At 42.7% G+C, this 19172-nt stretch overlaps 1 protein-coding gene across 3 annotated transcripts in view; it reads right to left on the bottom strand.

Moving 5' to 3' along the window:
* Window positions 1-2994: 2994 nt before the first annotated feature.
* The window catches only part of LOC119656899 (acetylcholine receptor subunit alpha-like), a 234465-nt gene continuing 218287 nt past the window's right edge, over window positions 2995-19172 (bottom strand). For all 3 annotated transcript variants that reach the window (XM_038063583.1, XM_038063582.1, XM_038063581.1), the window contains one exon: window positions 2995-4021. In XM_038063583.1, coding sequence (XP_037919511.1) covers window positions 3821-4021 — 201 coding nt within the window. In that variant the 3' untranslated portion in view covers window positions 2995-3820. The remainder of the gene's footprint in view (window positions 4022-19172) is intronic.

Below are 19172 nucleotides of genomic sequence, written 5' to 3' on the forward strand. Positions count from 1 at the left end.
GCGTATATGCGTGGCATTTTGAGGAATTCTTGATGGATGAGATCTTAGATGAGGTATACAAAAGCCAAAGTCTTTTATTGTTGTCTAAAACTGTCAAACGTCCTGGTGAATCATCCTCTTACAGATCAATATGCATATTGGACTCTAGATGAATGGTGAAGCGAGAATTTCTAACAAATTGCTCCATGCTGCAGGCAAATCGGCTTTTGTATAGCCAGATCAATCATCAATCAAAATTCAATTTTTTACATCAGTATTCCGCAATAATTGATGTACAAAATGCTGTCAACTTGGCTAATTGGAACCTAAAAAATAAAATCTCTGGCAACGATTGGTTAACTCAATTACTTAGTTGCACTTATCGATAGTTACCTTACAGGAAAAAGGCTTAGTACGGCACGAACGATGGACCCAGGGAATACATTGCCTTTGCGGGTATTCCAGAGAGCACTGTGTAAGGATCACTATATCATGTCCTCCTATGTTCCTACCGCGCTGATAGTATAGCGGTGATTGTTCTTGACGAAGATATCCAGAATGCGCCGGACGAAGTAGAAACATTAGAATGAGAAACCACACCATCACTTCAAAACGAGTTATCAAGTACCTTGGAATAATGATAAATGCCAAACTTGATATCCAGTAGTATTTGCTACATACTTGCCTGCAGGCCTTCAATATTAGTTTGAACTTATCAGGGATGACCCTAAATGTTGGCAGCCCCACGATGTACTAGTCGGCCGCTTACAGCTAGAGTGGTGAAATCAATTGCACTACATACCACATAGAATGATGAAAATGTCAGTGTGGTTTATAGGGCGACCGGCTTAAGAGTGTGTTGAATAATGTCAAGAAACATATTGGCCAATGAGACGACGTGCATAATAATGGGTTCGTTTCTTCCTCTGATCAGCACTTAAGGACCCCGAAAGGAAGAGAACCTTAAGCAGGTCGCAACAATGACCAGAATCGACGGAAAAGAATTGTCTTATATTCCCACATTTTATAGTGGGAATAGTAAAACGCAAATCGACTTCATCCTCATAACACGTCGGCATTTTATCACTGTCACTTACTGCAAAGCGGTTCATGATGTGATCATCACACCTCAATATCGACCGTTGATTGCTGTCTTCCGAATGAAGCCACCAACAAAACAACGTGAAGAATGCACTGACTCGTTGCGTATTAAATGGTGGCGATTACGTAAGAAAAAATGATCCCCCAACACGATTACCAACCATTATTAATGTCGAAGAATCGTGGAACCAAGTTAAAGGCACGACCAACAAAGCGGTCTATGTAGCCCTTGGGATCAGCCAAGCCAGGTAAGCGGTTCTTCAACCAAGATACTAGGCTTTGGAATGACGATGTAAAAATGAAAGTTTATGAAAAAAACGCCTCTACCATAAGTTTCTCGACTGGTCAATCGGCAATATTACAAGAATGCCTATCGGGAAGCGAAGAAGCGCTGTTACCCGAGAGAGATCTTCCATAAACGCTGCCAACATTTGGTGCAACTCCAATTTTCAGTGCCACTAAACTCGAGGAAGCAATCAAAGAAATAAACAGGACTTGACGACATCGCATCTGAGTTCTGGAAAGCGAAGAGATGGAATTCAACACTCTGAGTCGATGAGTTTTCAACCCGGATATTGAGGAAAGTAGAACACCACCCGACTGGCAAGGAAGGACAATCGTTCTAATATGGAAAAAGAAAGGTAGTCCAGCAGAATGTTCAAATTACAGTCCGATCCGCATTGTTGACAACCGTAGTCGCCCAAAATAGAAATAATGAAATTGTCAAATTGGTTTGGATATTATCTATCCGGAAATCAGGAGCGGTTCTACTTTGACAAAAGGGGATAGGATCCAGCGGACTAGCCGCCATCGAGGGTGATAGAGATTTCAGTACGAGACAAACATAATTATCGAAACAAGATCAAATTGTTAATAATAAATCCGGACATTTTTATCAAGTAGAGCGAAATTCAAGGGAAATGCGAACCCGTCCAAAGAAGATCGTTGAGTCCAAAGAAGAGATGGTTCAATTAAGAATATACAATAGAAATTCAAGAAATAAAATTAAATGGAAGCAGCTCTTGGCTTAAAAATCAATGAGTACTTACAATGAATTTTCTTTAATTGTTTTGAACCCTAAGAAGCAGCCGCTGATATTTAGCAGTATTTGAGAGGGTAACCACTTCCCGATGCTCTTCTAGGAAATCAGTATTTTTGTATTTCTTGACTGCAATCGTCATGCGATTTACAAACATTGAATTAAACAGCCACCTCACAGTTAGTTTTTTTTGCGAACGTCAAATCACTGGTAACTTGAGACTCCTCAAAAGTAATTACGTAACTTACCGGAAAATGTTCGTGCGCTTTTGTACAATCAAAATTCAACTCTTTTAAAGAATGAATAAAAAATTTTAAAAATTTGCTTTTTTCAAACTTTCAGGTCAAGGCATATTTTTCACTATTCCATTTTAATTTTTGTCAGATCTTCAGAATCCTTATCACATTGTAAATTAGTAACAAAATTTTGGTAGATTTCCTTATTTGGTGCAGTTATTCAACGCTGTTATATATGAAGTTTATCTCATACCACGAACTAAGCGTCCACCTTCATGGATACATATATAGGTGAATCCCGATAATTCGTACATCGATTATTTGTATTTTCGGCTAATTCGTACATATTTGCCGGTCCCCGCAGTAAATTTTCTTATTTTGCACTCCGGATAATTGGTTATCTCTCATTACAAGAGGTTAGATGTTGTCTTCTATTTGTAGTTAAGTCTAAAATTGATAGACCAGTAGCTTACTCCAAACTACAATTTTATTTCATAGTGTATATATATATATAAATATTTGTGGAGCAACTTACCCCCTTCATCAGTACAAAGGGTACTCCCTTCATCAGTACAAAGGGTAGCTTTGTACTGATGAAGGGGGTAAGTTGCTTCCGAAATATATAGATACACTATAAAATAAAATTGTAGTTTGGAGTAAGCTACTGGTCTACCCTCCCTACAAATTATCGCGATTCTACTGCATATAGGGCTGAACTGCCGAAGGCAGAAAATGCGGTATATTTGAGACTACGAGAATACTGAAATATGACACCGTTGTTGGTTATGAAGCCAAAACAATTAATTCACTTAAAGCCATTAGAAAATAAGTGGAGTTATGAAAGTAAAATTGTTCCTCATATGAAATGGTTTTTGTGAATGTGGTAAGATTGGCGAATCAAGAGAACCTTATGCTGGGGCCACACACTTGCAAAACCTCAACGAAGCGTCCCAAATTCAAACATGCGAGTAGAGTGTTTGGCTTGGTTTGTGTAGGTTGCAAGCGCTTGTATTCGACCCAGTCGAGTGTCGGTTTTTTGACGCAAATAAAAGGAAATTTGCGCTTGCAACGCATCTACGCGTTTGCCGATGCATGGATCCCCCCTTAGTCCGTCAATCTTGCCTATTGGGAACACATTAACGCACGCAAGTGTGTGGATGGCGCTGTTTGATTCCCCAAAATCAAGCCAAACGTTTGTGGCTATTTGGAGTTTGCGGCAGGTGCCAAAGGTGTGGATCTCTCATTAGAAGTGTAATATGTGCAAAGTATTTAGAAATTAAAATAGTTTTCAGAACTGATTAAATATTGAGTGTTTCGAACTGTATTTACACTTGCCTTTTCAGAACTTTCGAACTTGAATATAATCCTACTTTGATATAATTTGTTAGTATCATTTGATACACTATTAGAAGTATTTTTGTTTTTTTTTTTGTAATAATTATATAAATAATTCATAGAAATGTTTTTATAATTGTGGTCTGGCAATGTGGGGTTTAGCTGTGGTAGTTGCTATTTCAGACATTTTTATATCAATCGGAACACGAGTGTCGTATAAAGTTGGTGCTTGCAAAATGATACCAGCTGTGCCAACGATAACCGCAATTGTAAATATCCATAGGAATAAGCGATCCAGTACCATTGCTACATATTTCCAGTCCTCCTTCACCTGAAACGAAAATACAACTTTTGTTATTTTTTTGTTATAAGTATTAATATTAAGAAGTACAATTGTTTGCGGTAGTAGATTTGCATCTTATATCTACAAAAATTCCTTTGGAGCCTTTCTTTTGTATATGCTATATATTAAGGGTTTTTTGTCGCGTTGGATTGGTGAAGTCTGCCTATTTTTCCTGTATATTTGCTTGTGTGTAATGACTTATTGAATTATACGAGATAGCCAAATAACCATCCGGGTTAACCAGGGTAACCATGAGGGCTGAGCGATCCCAAACGTAAAACAAGTCGGAAACCAACAATTTTTGCGAAAAACAACAATTTTTATTACACCTATAAAAATATAAAGCTAAATTAACCTAACTTAAGTACTACCTTAACAGCCTAGCTTAATCTAAGGTACAAACTATAGCTTAAACTAACTTATCGCTAAAGAGTAATTGAAAAAAATGTATAAAATGATATCTGGAGGAAAAGTCGAAAAAAACCTCCATTAGCTGAATTTTTTATAAAAGCGGGCGGGCGGGGAGGGAACTAGGATGTGGGATGGGATGGGGGGCATGCGGGAGGGGTTTGGGAAAGGGAGCTAGGAGTGGCGCTAAGGATGGGTAGGTTTTGTAAATTGGGATGAGGAGTATTTACCGTTGTAGAGGATTACTCTACCGCCGGGGTCGAAGAGAAGGTTACGGGCTTGGAGAGATGTGAGGATTTGTGGGAACAGATGAGTTCGTAGAAGATTCTCTTCGACGATCTCGATCTGCATGGCCTGGGAGATGAGTGTATTTGGGTGGGATCTGGATTTTTCCAGGAATTTGAGGGCATGACGGGCTAGGACTGCGTCGATGCGGGGCGTTTGGGAGGAGTCGTAGAGGATCTGGTTGGAGATGTATTTGGAGCGGTCTTCGTTCTTGTAGATGTTGGTACAATGGCGGAGGATTCTGCGCTCTTTGAGGCGGATTCGTTCCATTTGGTGAGGGGAAGTGTCGGACCAGAAGATGAAGCCGAAAACGAGGAGGGGACGGATAAGCTGTTTATAGCAAAACAGCTTGACTTTCTGAGGAGTTGGACTGGTGTATTTTAGGATTGGGTAGAGGGATTTGAAGGCACCTGTTGCACGGTTCAGTGCCTTCGTGATATGTGGGATGTGAGATAGGCGGGAGTTAATTGTCACCCCAAGGTAGGTGACTTCCTTGACGGTTGGGATGGTGTCGTTGTGGATCTTCAGGGATAGGGTTGAGATGTCGTTCCTCATTTTCGGCGTCATTTTAGCGGTACCATGGAATACGATGGATTCGCATTTTTGCGGGTTCAGGGATAGTTTCCATCGGGTGAAGTACCGGTAGAGCTCGTCCAAATAGGAATTCAGGCGGGCTTCACCGGCAGGGATGTTTCTGGTGGAGGTGTAGAGGATGAGATCATCCGCGTATTGAAGGATTCGGATTGGATTCGGGTGTGGAGTTGGTTTGGGAAGGTCTGCGGTAAACAGGGAAAAGAGGGTGGCGGAGAGGACTGACCCCTGAGGGATGCCAGCCGGGCTAGAATATGGGGAGGAGAGGTGTTCTCGGAGTTGGACTTGGGATTTCCGCCCATCAAGAAAGCTAAGAATTAGCTTACAGAGGTGCGGATGGAACTGGAGGACTTCAGAAAGCTTGTATGCGAGACCGTATTGCCATACGGAGTCGAAAGCCTACAAGTCGGAAACCAGACGCTCTGCGCCTCGGATATAAGAGCCTTTGTGGATTTTTTAACGTAAAAATGTTTGGGTGCTCAATGAATCCATAGTGTATATGTATTAAGTAAGTCAGACTGTTCACTTTTTTGTGATACTGACTGATATTCTATGTACATACGATGTCTTGGAATATAGGGTTACAGTGGACGAATAAGAAATCCGTGTGCCTGTACAGGAACAATATTCGCTGCGTCCTGGAAGAAGAAGAGTGGGATTATAATTGATCTCCCGATGATTTCTTTCCAACCACTCCTTGATGGTAGGAATCAGTCAAGAAAATTACTTACAGGAGGAGCAAATAGACTATCTAGGCGGCACGGAATGTGATGATCTATATGCAGGTTAGATACGACGTAGCTAACTGGCGTCTGTGTCTATCATACCTAGATAGTTTCTTCTGTATGTTTCCCTTGCTCGTGTCCCATGATCTCCGTCTATATCCGACAGTAAACAGACAGATGTCAGTATCTTTTTCACACAGCAGCCAGACAAATATCTGGGTCTGTGTCAGAAATAAGACAAAACTGGAGGCGAACAGCATCTGAATCATCCTATCATGATTCCATAGGTGCTTTTCCACTGGTTTACTGGAGTTTATTGAATACCACTGGTTTAATGTACAAATATATCTATCTGAATTAGGCACTACCAAGGCTTCATTCGCATATGCATATAAACACATACATACGTCTGTCTCGACTAATTGATATTGATATAAATGATTAAAACAGTAAACCGAAATGTTTCCCCGCGACCCCCTCTTATATGAACTCACTTTGTTATATAGGGCCTACAAATAAGTTCTGTCGGTTTTTTCTTTAAATTTGAAGCTTTATTGTGAAAAATTGGTTATGCATTCATTGTTCAAAGTATTGCCCATCGCTAGCCACAACTTTCTTCCATCTTTCAGACAATTCATAGATACCATCGCGCCAAAAATTGGCCTGCTTGGCCGCTATCCACTCATTGAGCCAGTCGTAATTGGAGAAGTGCTGGTCAGCCAAGCCATGCTGCATTGACCGGAACAAATGGTAATCAGAAGGAGCAATGTCTGGAGAGTACAGCGGGTGGGGTAGGACTTCCCATTTCAACGTTTCTAGATATGTTTTAACGGGCTGTGCAACATGTGGACGAGCATTGTCATGTTGCAAAATAACTTTATCATGCCTTTGCTGGTATTGCGGCCGTTTTTTCTTGAGTTCGCGGCTCAAACGCATCATTTGACGTCGGTAGAGTTTGCCCGTGACCGTTTCGTTCGAGAAGCTGAATGACTCAACAGGCCAGCAAACCCCGAAAAGAAAAAAGGACTCAACTCCTAAAAAGGCGGAGTTCATGAAAAGTATGTCTGAAGCTACCAGGGAAAATACTGCAGTGGCTACCTCGAGAAAAGGGATCGAACCTTCAAAGGCGGATGCGGAAGCTTGGAGGAAGGTAGAACCGCGGAAAAGAAATTATCGGAGGAAGATTAGACCGGAGGTGATTTTCATTTCCAAACGAGGCGAAGGGTCATACGCCGACATTCTCAGGAAAGTGAAGGCAGACCCCGAACTCACCAATTTGAGAGACAACGTCAGCCGTATTAGACGGTCGCAGAAGGGAGATCTTATGTTGGAATCCAAGGATATAACCGCGGACAAATTCTTAAGCCAAATCGGGAAGACTTTAGGGCAGGAAGCTGACATAAGAGCTAGCAGGCCGGAGATCACTATAATCTGCAAAGATATAGATGAAATCACGACGAAGGAGGAGGTTCGCGAAGCGTTGGAGAAACAGTTCGATCTTGCCGGACTACAAGAGTCAGCGGTGAAAACGCTAAGGAAAGCTTATGGGGGAACACAAACCGCCATCATCAGCCTACCAGTGGAGAACGCACTCAAACTGTTAGTAGCAGGGAGAGCGAGAATAGGCTGGGTTATGTGTCGCCTTAGGGAACAGGTGGCGTTAAAACGGTGCCTTAGATGCCTTGGCTTTGGTCACATTGCGAAGTCATGCACTAACCCAAATGACAGGTCAAAGCAATGCAGGAGATGCGGAGTGGAAGGTCACATCAGCAAGGACTGCGGAGCTGACCCAAATTGTCTACTGTGCAAAGGAAAGGAGGGTGTGGACCATCGGCACATTGCAGGCAGCAGCAGGTGCCCGGAATACAGGAGAGCCCTTAGCACAAATCGCAGATGAGGTTGATACAAATCAACCTCAACCACTGCGAGGCGGCGCAGGATCTACTCGCGCAAACCATCCGCGAGAAAAACATCGATGTGGCCATACTAAGTGAACCATACCGAAACCGCGGTGGTAGCGTTTGGGTCAAAGACCAAACGGGCCTTCCAGGAAATAATGGAGCACCCGGAGGAGGGCTTCATCAGAGCGAAGGTGAAGGGCATCCACATCTACAGCTGCTATGCTCCACCCAGCGCTACACTCGTCGAGTATGAGCGGATGCTTGCTGCTCTTGTTTTGGATGCAAGAGGACGTTGGCCAATCATAATAGGAGGCGATTTCAATGCGTGGGCTCTTGAATGGGGCAGCCGGATAACTAATGTGAGGGGACGTGTTTTCCTCGAAGCATTCGCGGAGCTGGACGTGGTACTGGCGAATGTTGGGTCTTCGTACACTTTCCGGGGAAGGGGCCTGGGGTCTATAGTGGACTTGACATACGTGAGTGCCACTTTAGCCAGTAGAATCGCTTGGCATGTCAGTGAGGACTATACTCACAGCGACCACCAGGCAATCTGCATAGAGATCAAGGGCGGATCGAGCTCGAAAAAGAGTTTTCGCAAAATGCCGGGTGGTATGCTTGGCTGGACAGTGAAAGCGTTCGAAGGGGACACGTTTTCCGCGGTGCTCAAATCCGACATATCCCTGAATGGTACGGCTGGAGAGAAAGCCACCCAGATCACTCGATGGGTGACGGAAGCATGCGACGCTACTATGCCCAGAAGGCGATTGCTCCCCAGTAGGCAACCCAACTACTGGTGGAACAATGAAATCGCAAGTTTGCGAGCCGCATGTTTTCGGGCAAGGAGGCTTTGCCAGAGGCTCAGGGGAAAACCCGGTGGCGACGGTCGAGAGGAGGTACACAAGCAATTGCGTGGCCGCCTAAAGGAAGCCATTCGGAGGAGCAAAAAGAACTGCTTCAAACAGCTGTGCGACCATGCCGACATAAACCCTTGGGGCGAGGCTTACAGAGTAGTGATGAAAAGGCTGCGGAAATCACCCCAGGTGACCTGTCCGCGCCTCCTGAAACAGATTGTTACCACTCTGTTCCCTTACCACGAAAATAGGGGAAGGCAAGTTTTTGTCCAGCCAAATGACGGCATAATACCGCCTGTAACTGTGGAGGAGCTGCGGGAAATATGTGGTAGGTTCGGTGACAACAAGGAGAGAGTCATCTACAACAGACCTGCCCATCGTCGAAGCCAGCAATGGTTTGTCGGAACGCCAGTTTGGTTTCCGACGCGCTCACTCTACGGTGGACGCAATTGGCATGGTGGTAAACCTGGCAAAAGGTGCACTGATTTCTGGCGGCTGCTGTGCCGTGGTGGCGTTGGATGTCAAAAACGCATTCAACTCGGCCAACTGAAATAGAATTAAACGGGTGTTGGCTGACATAGGTGTCCCCGGATACTTAGCGAATTTCGTGGAAAACTACCTCCCAGAGAGGACTCTCTGGTATGGGACGGATGAGGGCCCAAAAGAGTGAGTTTTAGGGAGCACCTAGAGTATGCATGCCAAAAGGCAGCCAGTGCCACCACGGCACTTGCAAAAATGTTGCCAAATATTGGTGGGCCGAAACATTGCTGGAGGTTGGTGGTAGCCGGAGTGGTGCGCTCCATCCTGCTCTACTCGCCGCCTGTGTGGGCAGAGGTGCTTGCAAACTCTCAGAGACGGAAGCAGGTGAACTCGGTTTACCGGCGGATGGCTTTGAGGGTTTGCAGTGCTTTTAGAACCACATCAGATGAGGCAGTATTGGTGGTGGCAGGCATGATCCCGGTTGACATTCTGGCCAAAGAAATGAGTGTCCTGTACAATGCAAGATATATGGAGGGGCATGCACAGCGTAGAAATGCAGCAAGGTCAGAGTCGCTTGATCTCTGGCAACGCAGATGGGACGAGTCTGCGAAAGGTCGGTGGACGCACAGGCTCATTCCCAACATTAGGGTGTGGCTTGAGCGGAAACATGGGGATACCAACTACCACATTACCCAGTTCCTCACGGGACACGGTGGTTGCTACAGGCAGTATCTGCACCGCTTTGGGTTGGATGATTTTCCGAACTGTCCCAGATGCGATGGCATACCGGAGGATCCAGAGCATGTGATGTTTCACTGCCCACGATTTGCGATGGAGAGAAGGAGCTTAAACCAGGTGCTGGGCAGGAGCGGGACCCCGGAGAGCTTGGTTACTGAGATGCTGGAGTCCGAGGAGAAGTGGCTTGCGGTTAGCTCCGCAATCATCCAAATGCAGGAGGAGTTGCTGAAAGAACAAAGAAGGAGGAAAGCTGCAAATAGGAGAAGGATGAGTGCCTAAGAGCAAACCTACCCCGCGAAGTAATACCTCAATGGTGGTCCCGCGGGGCTGGGGCTGGAGAGACCGGGGGTGGTTTTTAGTGGGTGTGAATCCCACACGCGCCCGCTGTTGTTCCGCCGTTCGGGCGGCGGCGCTGCGGCGGACGTGTCTTTCTAAGATTTTCCACCTCCGTGTACGCACAAAAAAAAAAAATAGTAGTACACCCAGCTGGTCCCACCATATACACGGCATGATCTTCTCACCATGAATATTCGCTTTGGCCGTCGATGATGAGGCATGGCCGGGGTATCCCCACGTTGCCCGACGCTTGGGATTATCGTAATGGATCTACTTTTCATCGCCAGTAACTATTCGATGCAGAAAACCCTTCGTTTCTTGCCGTTCGACGTCTCTTGGCTTCAGTTCATACGGAACCCAACTTCCGACCTTTCGGATCATTCCCGTTGCTTTTAAACGGTTGGAAATAACTTGCTGAGTGACTCCAAGTGTTTTTCCAAGTTCTTCTTCCGTTTGCGATGGATCTTGGTCAAGCAATGTCTCTAATTCTTCATCTTCAAAAATTGTTGGCCGTCCGGCGCGCTCTTCGTCTTCCAAGTCAAAATTGCCACCTTTAAACCGTCCAAACCACCTCTGACAGGTTCGCTCAGATAGAGCATGGTCACCATAAACTTCCACCAAAATGCGATGACTTTCAGTTGCTTTTTTTGTTCATATTGAAATAATGAAGTAGAACTCCCCGCAAAAACACATTATTTGGTACAAAATTGGCCATTTTCGATGATGAAAAAAGTATTGTTGTTTACACTTCAATTAAATAATTTATACTGACGTTTGTGCCTATTGACAGTAGCTTTCCGATGAATGTTTGGAAATATGGACCAATAGAATAAAAAACAAGCTACGCCATCTATTGTGAAAACCGACAGAACTTATTTGTAGGCCTAATAGTATTGACGAATTTATATGTTATGATGACGTCATATGCGTTATAGAATGCACGAAATCCCCAGAGAATATATAAAAGTTTCACCTTCTATAACTTTGTTAGTTATAGTTGGATTTCTTTCAAGTTTTCCGTTATGCTTTATGTTATCCCTTATGCTTGTTGAAAATTATGTGCTTCTAGCATGAACTTAAGGGGGGTTTCCGGCTGAATTTCTAAAATATGGTAATATACTATAATTAGATTTATTTGTGGAGATTTCGGAACTGGATCTATTTTGAGGTCAGGATTCCATTTAAATTTTTTGGTTGAATAGGTAGTGAGAATGAGACCTGTTACATCTTTTGGGGGTCATATTTTGAGCCCTCACTTCCCTACGTTTCACCCAATACCAAATACGGGACCAGTTTCGAAAAGTATTCATTTTAATTTGATACACATTGCCATATTCTGTGAAAAAAATGTTGCACCCTCTTTTGCATTTACGGGGATTCACCTCCTAAGCTCAACACAAAAGGGCGCCGCTTGTTGCATGTAAAGTGATTCACAGACCTTTCACTAAATTTTGTGGCAATCGATCCAGCCGTTTCCGAAAAAATCGGGTGTGACAGACAGACAGACGGATATACAGCCATCAAGAAGGGCTGGGGAGAAGTATATTCTTCATGATTGAAATTTTAATAAAATATTTCACTCGAATGGCAATTATTCTCGTTAATTATGACCTTATTTGCATAACTTAAGATGCAGTCAATTCGCGAGAAAGTTGGTAATATACTATTAGTAAGTTTATTTGAGCAGATATCGGAATGGGACATATTTTGAGGTCTAGATTTCATATAAGCGCACCACCCTGATTTTTTCAGATTTTTGAGTTGGGTAGATTCTGAAAATGAGTCCTGTCTCCCTTTAAGTATGCACATTTTGACTCCTTACTCGCGTACTTTACAATTCACTTCAAAACTAATAAAAGTTTCGGAAAACAATAATTGAAATCTTTTATTTGATACCCCACATGATTATATTCGGTTAAAAAAATTTTACATCCCACCTTTAATAATAATAATAATCGTTGGGGCAACAATACATATCGGATCAGGGCCTTGAAGTGTGTTGTGTGCGTTTGCCGGCGCTTGCAACTTTTAATTTCGGTGTTCTATACTGCCGCATGTTCCGCCTTGTAATATTATATGCCAGGGGGTCAAGTTTTTCATCCCCGGGGCACTGAGGGCCGCCGGTGCTGAGGATGAGAGTCTCCGTGCCATCCGTATGTCGGTCCGTCACTTCCAATTTATTCGAAAACGGTTGAAGCTATCTCAGCCAATTGGTTGTTTTTGTAAGATATGTATGTAGCCTTGCTTTCTTGGTTTGCAATAACCAACTTTGGATATTTCCTGGCAGCATGATGCAAACTTTCCTTTGCACCGCTCGGCACCAAAAATTATGGATTCCTGTTGTTTCCACCATCCAGAGGTTTTAATAGGCTGCAAAGAAGTCTTAATTGTTTTTTTTTTGCCTGACGAATCGAATTGTCGACCGAAAAATTTTCGAAGAATCCTTTTTTATCAGGCATGGAGCAATCTAAGTATATAATTAGGCCGGTGGTAGTGCGCTTGAAAGCAGCTTGTCCGAAGACGGTTTGGTTGAAAGTAGTTCGCTCAAGCGTTTTTGTTTAAGCTCAGGGACGATGTTTCACTTTGAAAAAAATGCTTATCCACGGGGAACGTCTTGGCCGCGACAAATGGCGCTGACTGAAGCAATCCTGAACAAACATTGTATATTACCGCATGGTGACGTGTATATATATATACACAGGTTTCTAAATTAATCTGAATATTTACATTTTGACATTCTCATCTAGGTTTATTTTGACGGTTGTTTTTACTATTTATTTGATTTACCAAAGCATACATATATTATTTTGTGGCTGGTCGGTTTCGATCGTAGTGTGGAAGGGATCTCATCAGATGCTGCCTCGTGTCTTCACCCTGCGGAGTGGCGTGCCGGAAAGGGGCTGGCAATTCGCTTCCTTTTTGTTTAATTCAAAATCCGACAAGGATATAGATTGTATTGTTCGAAACCGCTAGGCTTGCACCTAGACTTGTTTCAGCTAATACAACTACTTTTGCTTAGGGATGAGTGGTCCTGAGCCGGCCATATCCTAATGGCGGAGCTAATTGTAATTGAAATTAGTGTGGCTCGCCATTAGTAGATGGCAGGTTCATAGCCATTGGAGTATAATTTACATAGAACACAAAATTTTGACCTTCTATAACTTTGTTAGTAATAGTTGCATTGCCTTCAAACTTCAGAATTGTGTTTTATATTATCGCTTATGATGATGTCAAACTTCGCCTTCGCCTTTTTCATACAATAACATATAAAAAAAGATCATTTTCAGTAAGTACTAATTGAGCCCTTTCGTTTGATCTTCTGTGAAAAAAAAATTTTACTTCCCCCTTTCACATATATGGGGTGATGACAGATGGACAGATATTGTATCGATTTTTGTAAAGTCTCTCTCTAGCGAATTCTTTGTCGGGTACCGCATAACTGGCCCGTTTTCGCTTTTTAACCGGCCTTGTGGCCGTCCGCGCTCTTTCCAGCCGTTAGCGTACTAGACGGTCGCCTAGTATCGCGCTGCCAACCCTCATAGCTTATGATCGTCAGCATTTCTCATTCCTGTATATTTTCTTGTTTTTCATGAATCAATAGAGTCTCTTTGCTGAGAGAAGATGAGTTGAGCTTGAATTGCATCTGGTATCCAGTGTTTAGCGTTTATGGTCCATTCTTAAGCCTGGGCAAATTTATTGGGAGGCTTCAGGTTTCGTCCTAGTTTGCTAAGAAATAAAAGGTAGATGCGGATGAGCACCTAGAAAGTCTACACATATTTATAAAAATATGTCGTTTCATGCAGATATTCATTGTTTATGAAACAGAAATGCTTGCGGAATAGTCTACTACCTGTTCGCTTTGTACGGTGAAATCAATTGAAACATATACAGTGATACTAATTCCAGGGTTAACGAGATGGCAGAGAAATAAAGATATGAATTTTAGTGAATTTCGGCCTAATTGTGTAATTACACTACTCAAAGGTGGCAAAAAAGGAAGGTAGACTTCAAGCCGAAATATTACGCCACAAGTACTACTTGATATATTGTAATCGAATATAAAATGCAGAGTTTGAAGACTTCCCAAGGAAGGAATAAAATCTGGTGGGTTCTGATACTTAGAGCTAACCCTAGAGATGGAAATTTGTGGAAGTCGTCAGAGAGTAGTTTACCCAGTGCATGACGAACCCGTCTTCGTCGTCATTGAATGACCTATCTTTAGAGGCTATTAAATGCTGGAACTACCTCATCATAGGGAGCATGGGGAGAAACCAAGGAAAGATATTTCAAAAGACACATCGGGTGGAAAGCTTAACGAGACCACTCGAGGAATTACGGAGAGTATAGAGGCTAAAAGGGCAAGACCGAGCAGGGATTTTGATTTTAGGTCCAGTTTTTTCTCTATGGCCCTCTCTAGGTCTCGAGTGGCACAGCAGAAACCAGCGAAGGAGGATTATATTCCGATATTGGAGAAGAGTTCCAAGCACTATTGAAACCAATGATCAGTACTAAGATACAAGCAATCCAGGGAATCTTGCACCATCTAAAAGCTGCATCTACTGTAATTGCAAGGGCAAGTTGGCTTAAGAACCCTGGGTGAAGTTTGAAGCACGTTGGAACGACAGGGTGAATCCAGAGCCCTTCTGTGGCATCGGCAACGGGTACATGGGAATGGCTGAGAGAACTGTACTGGGTGAACTTACTAGGAATGAAATAGTTAAGGGTACTCATGCGATACGGTCTTCACCAAGAAGAACTTCTAGATCATAGTAGGAATACACACTGGTCACTGCAGACTAAATTATCACTTAGGGAAGCTAGAGATATCCACTGACACTTTCTGAAGATTCTGTGAGGAAAGGGCGAAACCTTCACAATTGTTCTGTGACAGCGCCCGGCACTTTGGGAAAGTATATTCAGGTACCTGGGATAATACCGGATGCCAGGTTGAAATAATGAAGTAAGGAACATAATAAAGTTCCTGTCGGCTATAGGCTTGAAAGACAGACAATAGTTAATATGTATACTATAACCAGTAGAGGGGCACACTAGAACGCAGTTCGACTTCCCTTGATAATATTATTACGTTTTTCAATACCCTCCTTTTACATATATGGGTAGTCTCAGTTGAACTTCAACCGATATGCTTAATCTCCCGACTCCTGGGAGGACCCGGTGGTGATTTACGCTCACGACAGAGCATTAGCTGCAGTTGTAAAATATCTCGAGGATGCTGACATATGCTCCTGACAAGTAATAAGCGCGATTAAGTCCTGGTTAGAGGGTTTTGAAATAATACTGGCAGAGGAGGAAACTGAAGCCACCAAACGTGGTAACAAAATTAGATTGCATTAGAATTGAGAAACATAATTTCCATCAAACCGGCCATCTGAAACTAGGAAGTGCTAATAGGCATCTAGCGCAAGTACAGTTTTGGTAAAGTTGATGCCGAACGTAAGAGGGTTACGGTATACCTACAGTCCCTTTATAGCCAGGATACTGAGTTTCTTCTTGTCCATACAGATCCAGTTTTGTGAGGGGCATTATATATCATATGTCACGTACATAAAGTGAATGCGCTCTATAGAAAGATAGTTCTAGGGGGATGTTGCGTTAGATGATTAGATGATGTAAAGTAGATAACTCCATAAATGCAGACGAATAACACCGAAAGGTTGGAGAGGAAGCATAGGCGGATTTATTAAACTTCTTCAGAGTCGCAGATTTGTGGAAAAGGGAAGAAACCTAGAGGAAATATTAAGTGAAATGCTAGTACGGGAAGAACCTGGTGCGAATTAAGATGCGACTAACTTTATGATTTATATATTCAATATAAACTCAAAAATCTAGGGAAAACTATAAAAACTCGGCTACGGGAGACACGAATAAAAGGCAGGAGAAATATAATTAGCTAACTCCGCCCAGTGATATTATACTTTATCAATTTCAACTTTGTCGTTTCTATCCACGCTTTCTAATAAAATCTAAATAAAAGTTTCTATTAACGCTTTCTAATAGAATTCAAATAAAATAAAATACAATTGATTTTTTCCTGAAACGGGATATATTATTTATTTTATATACGTATTTCGGAGGGGGGGATGTGACCGATACTGTGGACAAGATCCAGAGGAGCTTCCAAAGCGAAAAGGCACGGAAAAAAGTAATCTTAGGGAAAAAGCTAAAGGTTAATCCCAATATAACAGCGATACTTCCGGATTTTGTAGTGCATAAATACAAGCAAATCTTCAAAAAGGACCAAGAGGAACTATTAAACATGGGTTTAAAAAACTTGGCACTCCAATAACCAACTCTGCTGAAGGAACAGATCGTCATCGATATTGAGATAGGCATTCAGTTTGAAAGTAACGAATTCAAAGAAGCAAGCCGTAATAATGTAGTCAGCATCCTTTTTCGCATAATAAACCTGCCCGGAACTACGGATAGAGCAAAGGCAAAGAAAAGTTATGAAGAAATTAAAAGAAAAGCAGGTGTTTTATTTAAAAGCGGATAAAGGAAATGCGGTCGTAATAGTGGACAAGGAGGACTACGACGCGACAATGTTTGAAAAACTTCGTACGGGAGGATACTTTGAATTAAGGAAAACCCTTCGCCGGATGCCATTAAACGGGGGAAAAAACACCCATCTCCAAAAAAGGTGTTTTTCTGCTGCCACGCTAGAGGACGCTGCGATCATCTCAAAGAAAAAAAGTAACCGGCATTTTAACGTACAGACTTAACTACAGTCCGCAAACTAGGATTATTAAAAAATATTAATAAGCTAATTTTTTGGTGCCGTGTTAAATTTTTTTTTGTGAATGATGGTGTTTTTTTATGGCTTCTTCAATGAATAAAAAAAACTATGAATCGCAATTATCCTAGTTTGCGGACCGTAGAAATATGATCTGAATAAGTCGTGAAAATCTCAAAGAATTTCGTTGGATAGATTTTCGGCTATGGTTTTATGGCTAGGAGATAGAGGACAATGTAGAATTTCCGTTTCTTAATTGAAGGATCATTAGAGAGGAGAGGGATTTCTTTCGATTACTACAGGAAGCTTACACACACGCAATGAACGATACAGACAATTCAAATCACTCCCACTTACATAAAATGGCCTCTTTCCATGCCATGATCCAACTATTGTTCACAGTGCCGCTCAGTGCTGAAAGATTTAGGCAAGAAAAGAAGAAGAACGGCTTCCAACAGTCGATTATTGAAAGACTCATTTCGAAAAATACGAAGCGTCAAGAAATGAAGACAATGGCATCTCTCGTTAATAACTTAGAAAGGAAAAGAAGAATAGGGATCACACACTTTGCGGCTTCGTTGAAACTTATAAAAATGATGAAAGGCTAAACCTTGACATGGTGCCTTCGAGAAGGATTTACCAGCTCAAAAGCAGGCTGGAATACCCCCCCCCCCAAATTAACACCCAACTATTTGTTGAAAAGCTACGGCGTCCCTGGTGAAAAAGGCTTGTTAACTATGACAACTTAATCAGTAGATAGCAGCAACTTTAGCAAAATGTATGTAGTAACAAATGGGAGATTACTACTTTCTTAGTTTTAAGAGTTTCATTAAAAACTTACACTTGCAGAGTTGGCCGGTATATAGTCTAGTATTATAAGTTGCATTAGCATAACTAAAGATCTAAGCATTGTGGATCTAACAAAAACATGTCCGGTTTACCTATATAAACCGCAGGAAACACTCGATAGTTCTGTTTACGTGAAGATCGGTAAGTTAGTGGACAAGCCGGGTCTTGTCATAATAGCAACATTGAACGGCGAAATCAAAGATATTTGGCATCTGGAGAGGGTGGTTGTAGTTCTCGTAATATTGTTAGCTACACGTACTATACCTAAATCCCATATGGTTTCCCTAGATGTCATTTGACTTGAGTCTGGTTCAAACTATCCAAAAATATACCATTCCGCAAACGTGCCCGATGTTGCAGGGAGCTCTTGACGGATTTTCCCAATAACTTATCTCCGGCCACCACCACCAAAGCTTCTCTATTCTTTTAGGTAGGTAGGATCATCCGAGCCTAATCACTTGCCACTTAATGCCAGTACTAGATAAAATCCGTCATATGCCAGTGAAGCAAAAATTTGAACCTGATGTGATCACGGTGTCTTATTGATTACATTTTTTTTTTGGGTAGGGTAGGTGAATGCATTTACGCACACAGTGTTGGACTCCCGATTTGGTACGTCGTCGGACTACCAACTAAACACCTCCCCATCGTCAGAGAGCTAGCCTGGAACCGTTTGACATATTACTTCGGGCTAGTCCACGAACTCTCCCGCCTTGCGGAGCCTTCAAATCAGGGAATTCTTTTCACGAACGTGAGGGGAGAGGAGGAAGGGAACTGTCAGTTCAAGGAACCCCTTACCATCCGGCTCCACCACCGGTCGAGTTCTATCAACGAGAAGGGCCCGAACGTAACGGGCAACACGGTTCCACCTGTCAGCAGTCCTCAGCATCTCTTCGACAATGTTGTCTGGAGAGAGATCCGCTGTGTTTAAATAGAGCTGCTGACGAACCCCATCCCACCTTCCACAAGAAAAAAAAGTGTGGTGGGCGTCGTCCACAACTCCATTGCAAAACACACAATCCGGAGAACGCGCCTTTCAATCTTGTGCAGGGAAGACTGAAAACTTCCTTGCCCACTTAAAAATTGGGTAAGGAAATAGTCAATCTCACCATGCTTCCGATTCAGCCACGCAGCTAAGTTGCCGATGAGCTGCGCAGTCCATCTGCCTCTAGTTTCATTTTGCCAAGAGAGCTGCCACTAGAGTGCGTTGCCGTTTCTCGCGGG

Source organism: Hermetia illucens, chromosome 5 (assembly GCF_905115235.1).
Source record: "Hermetia illucens chromosome 5, iHerIll2.2.curated.20191125, whole genome shotgun sequence".
NCBI lineage: Eukaryota > Metazoa > Arthropoda > Insecta > Diptera > Stratiomyidae > Hermetia > Hermetia illucens.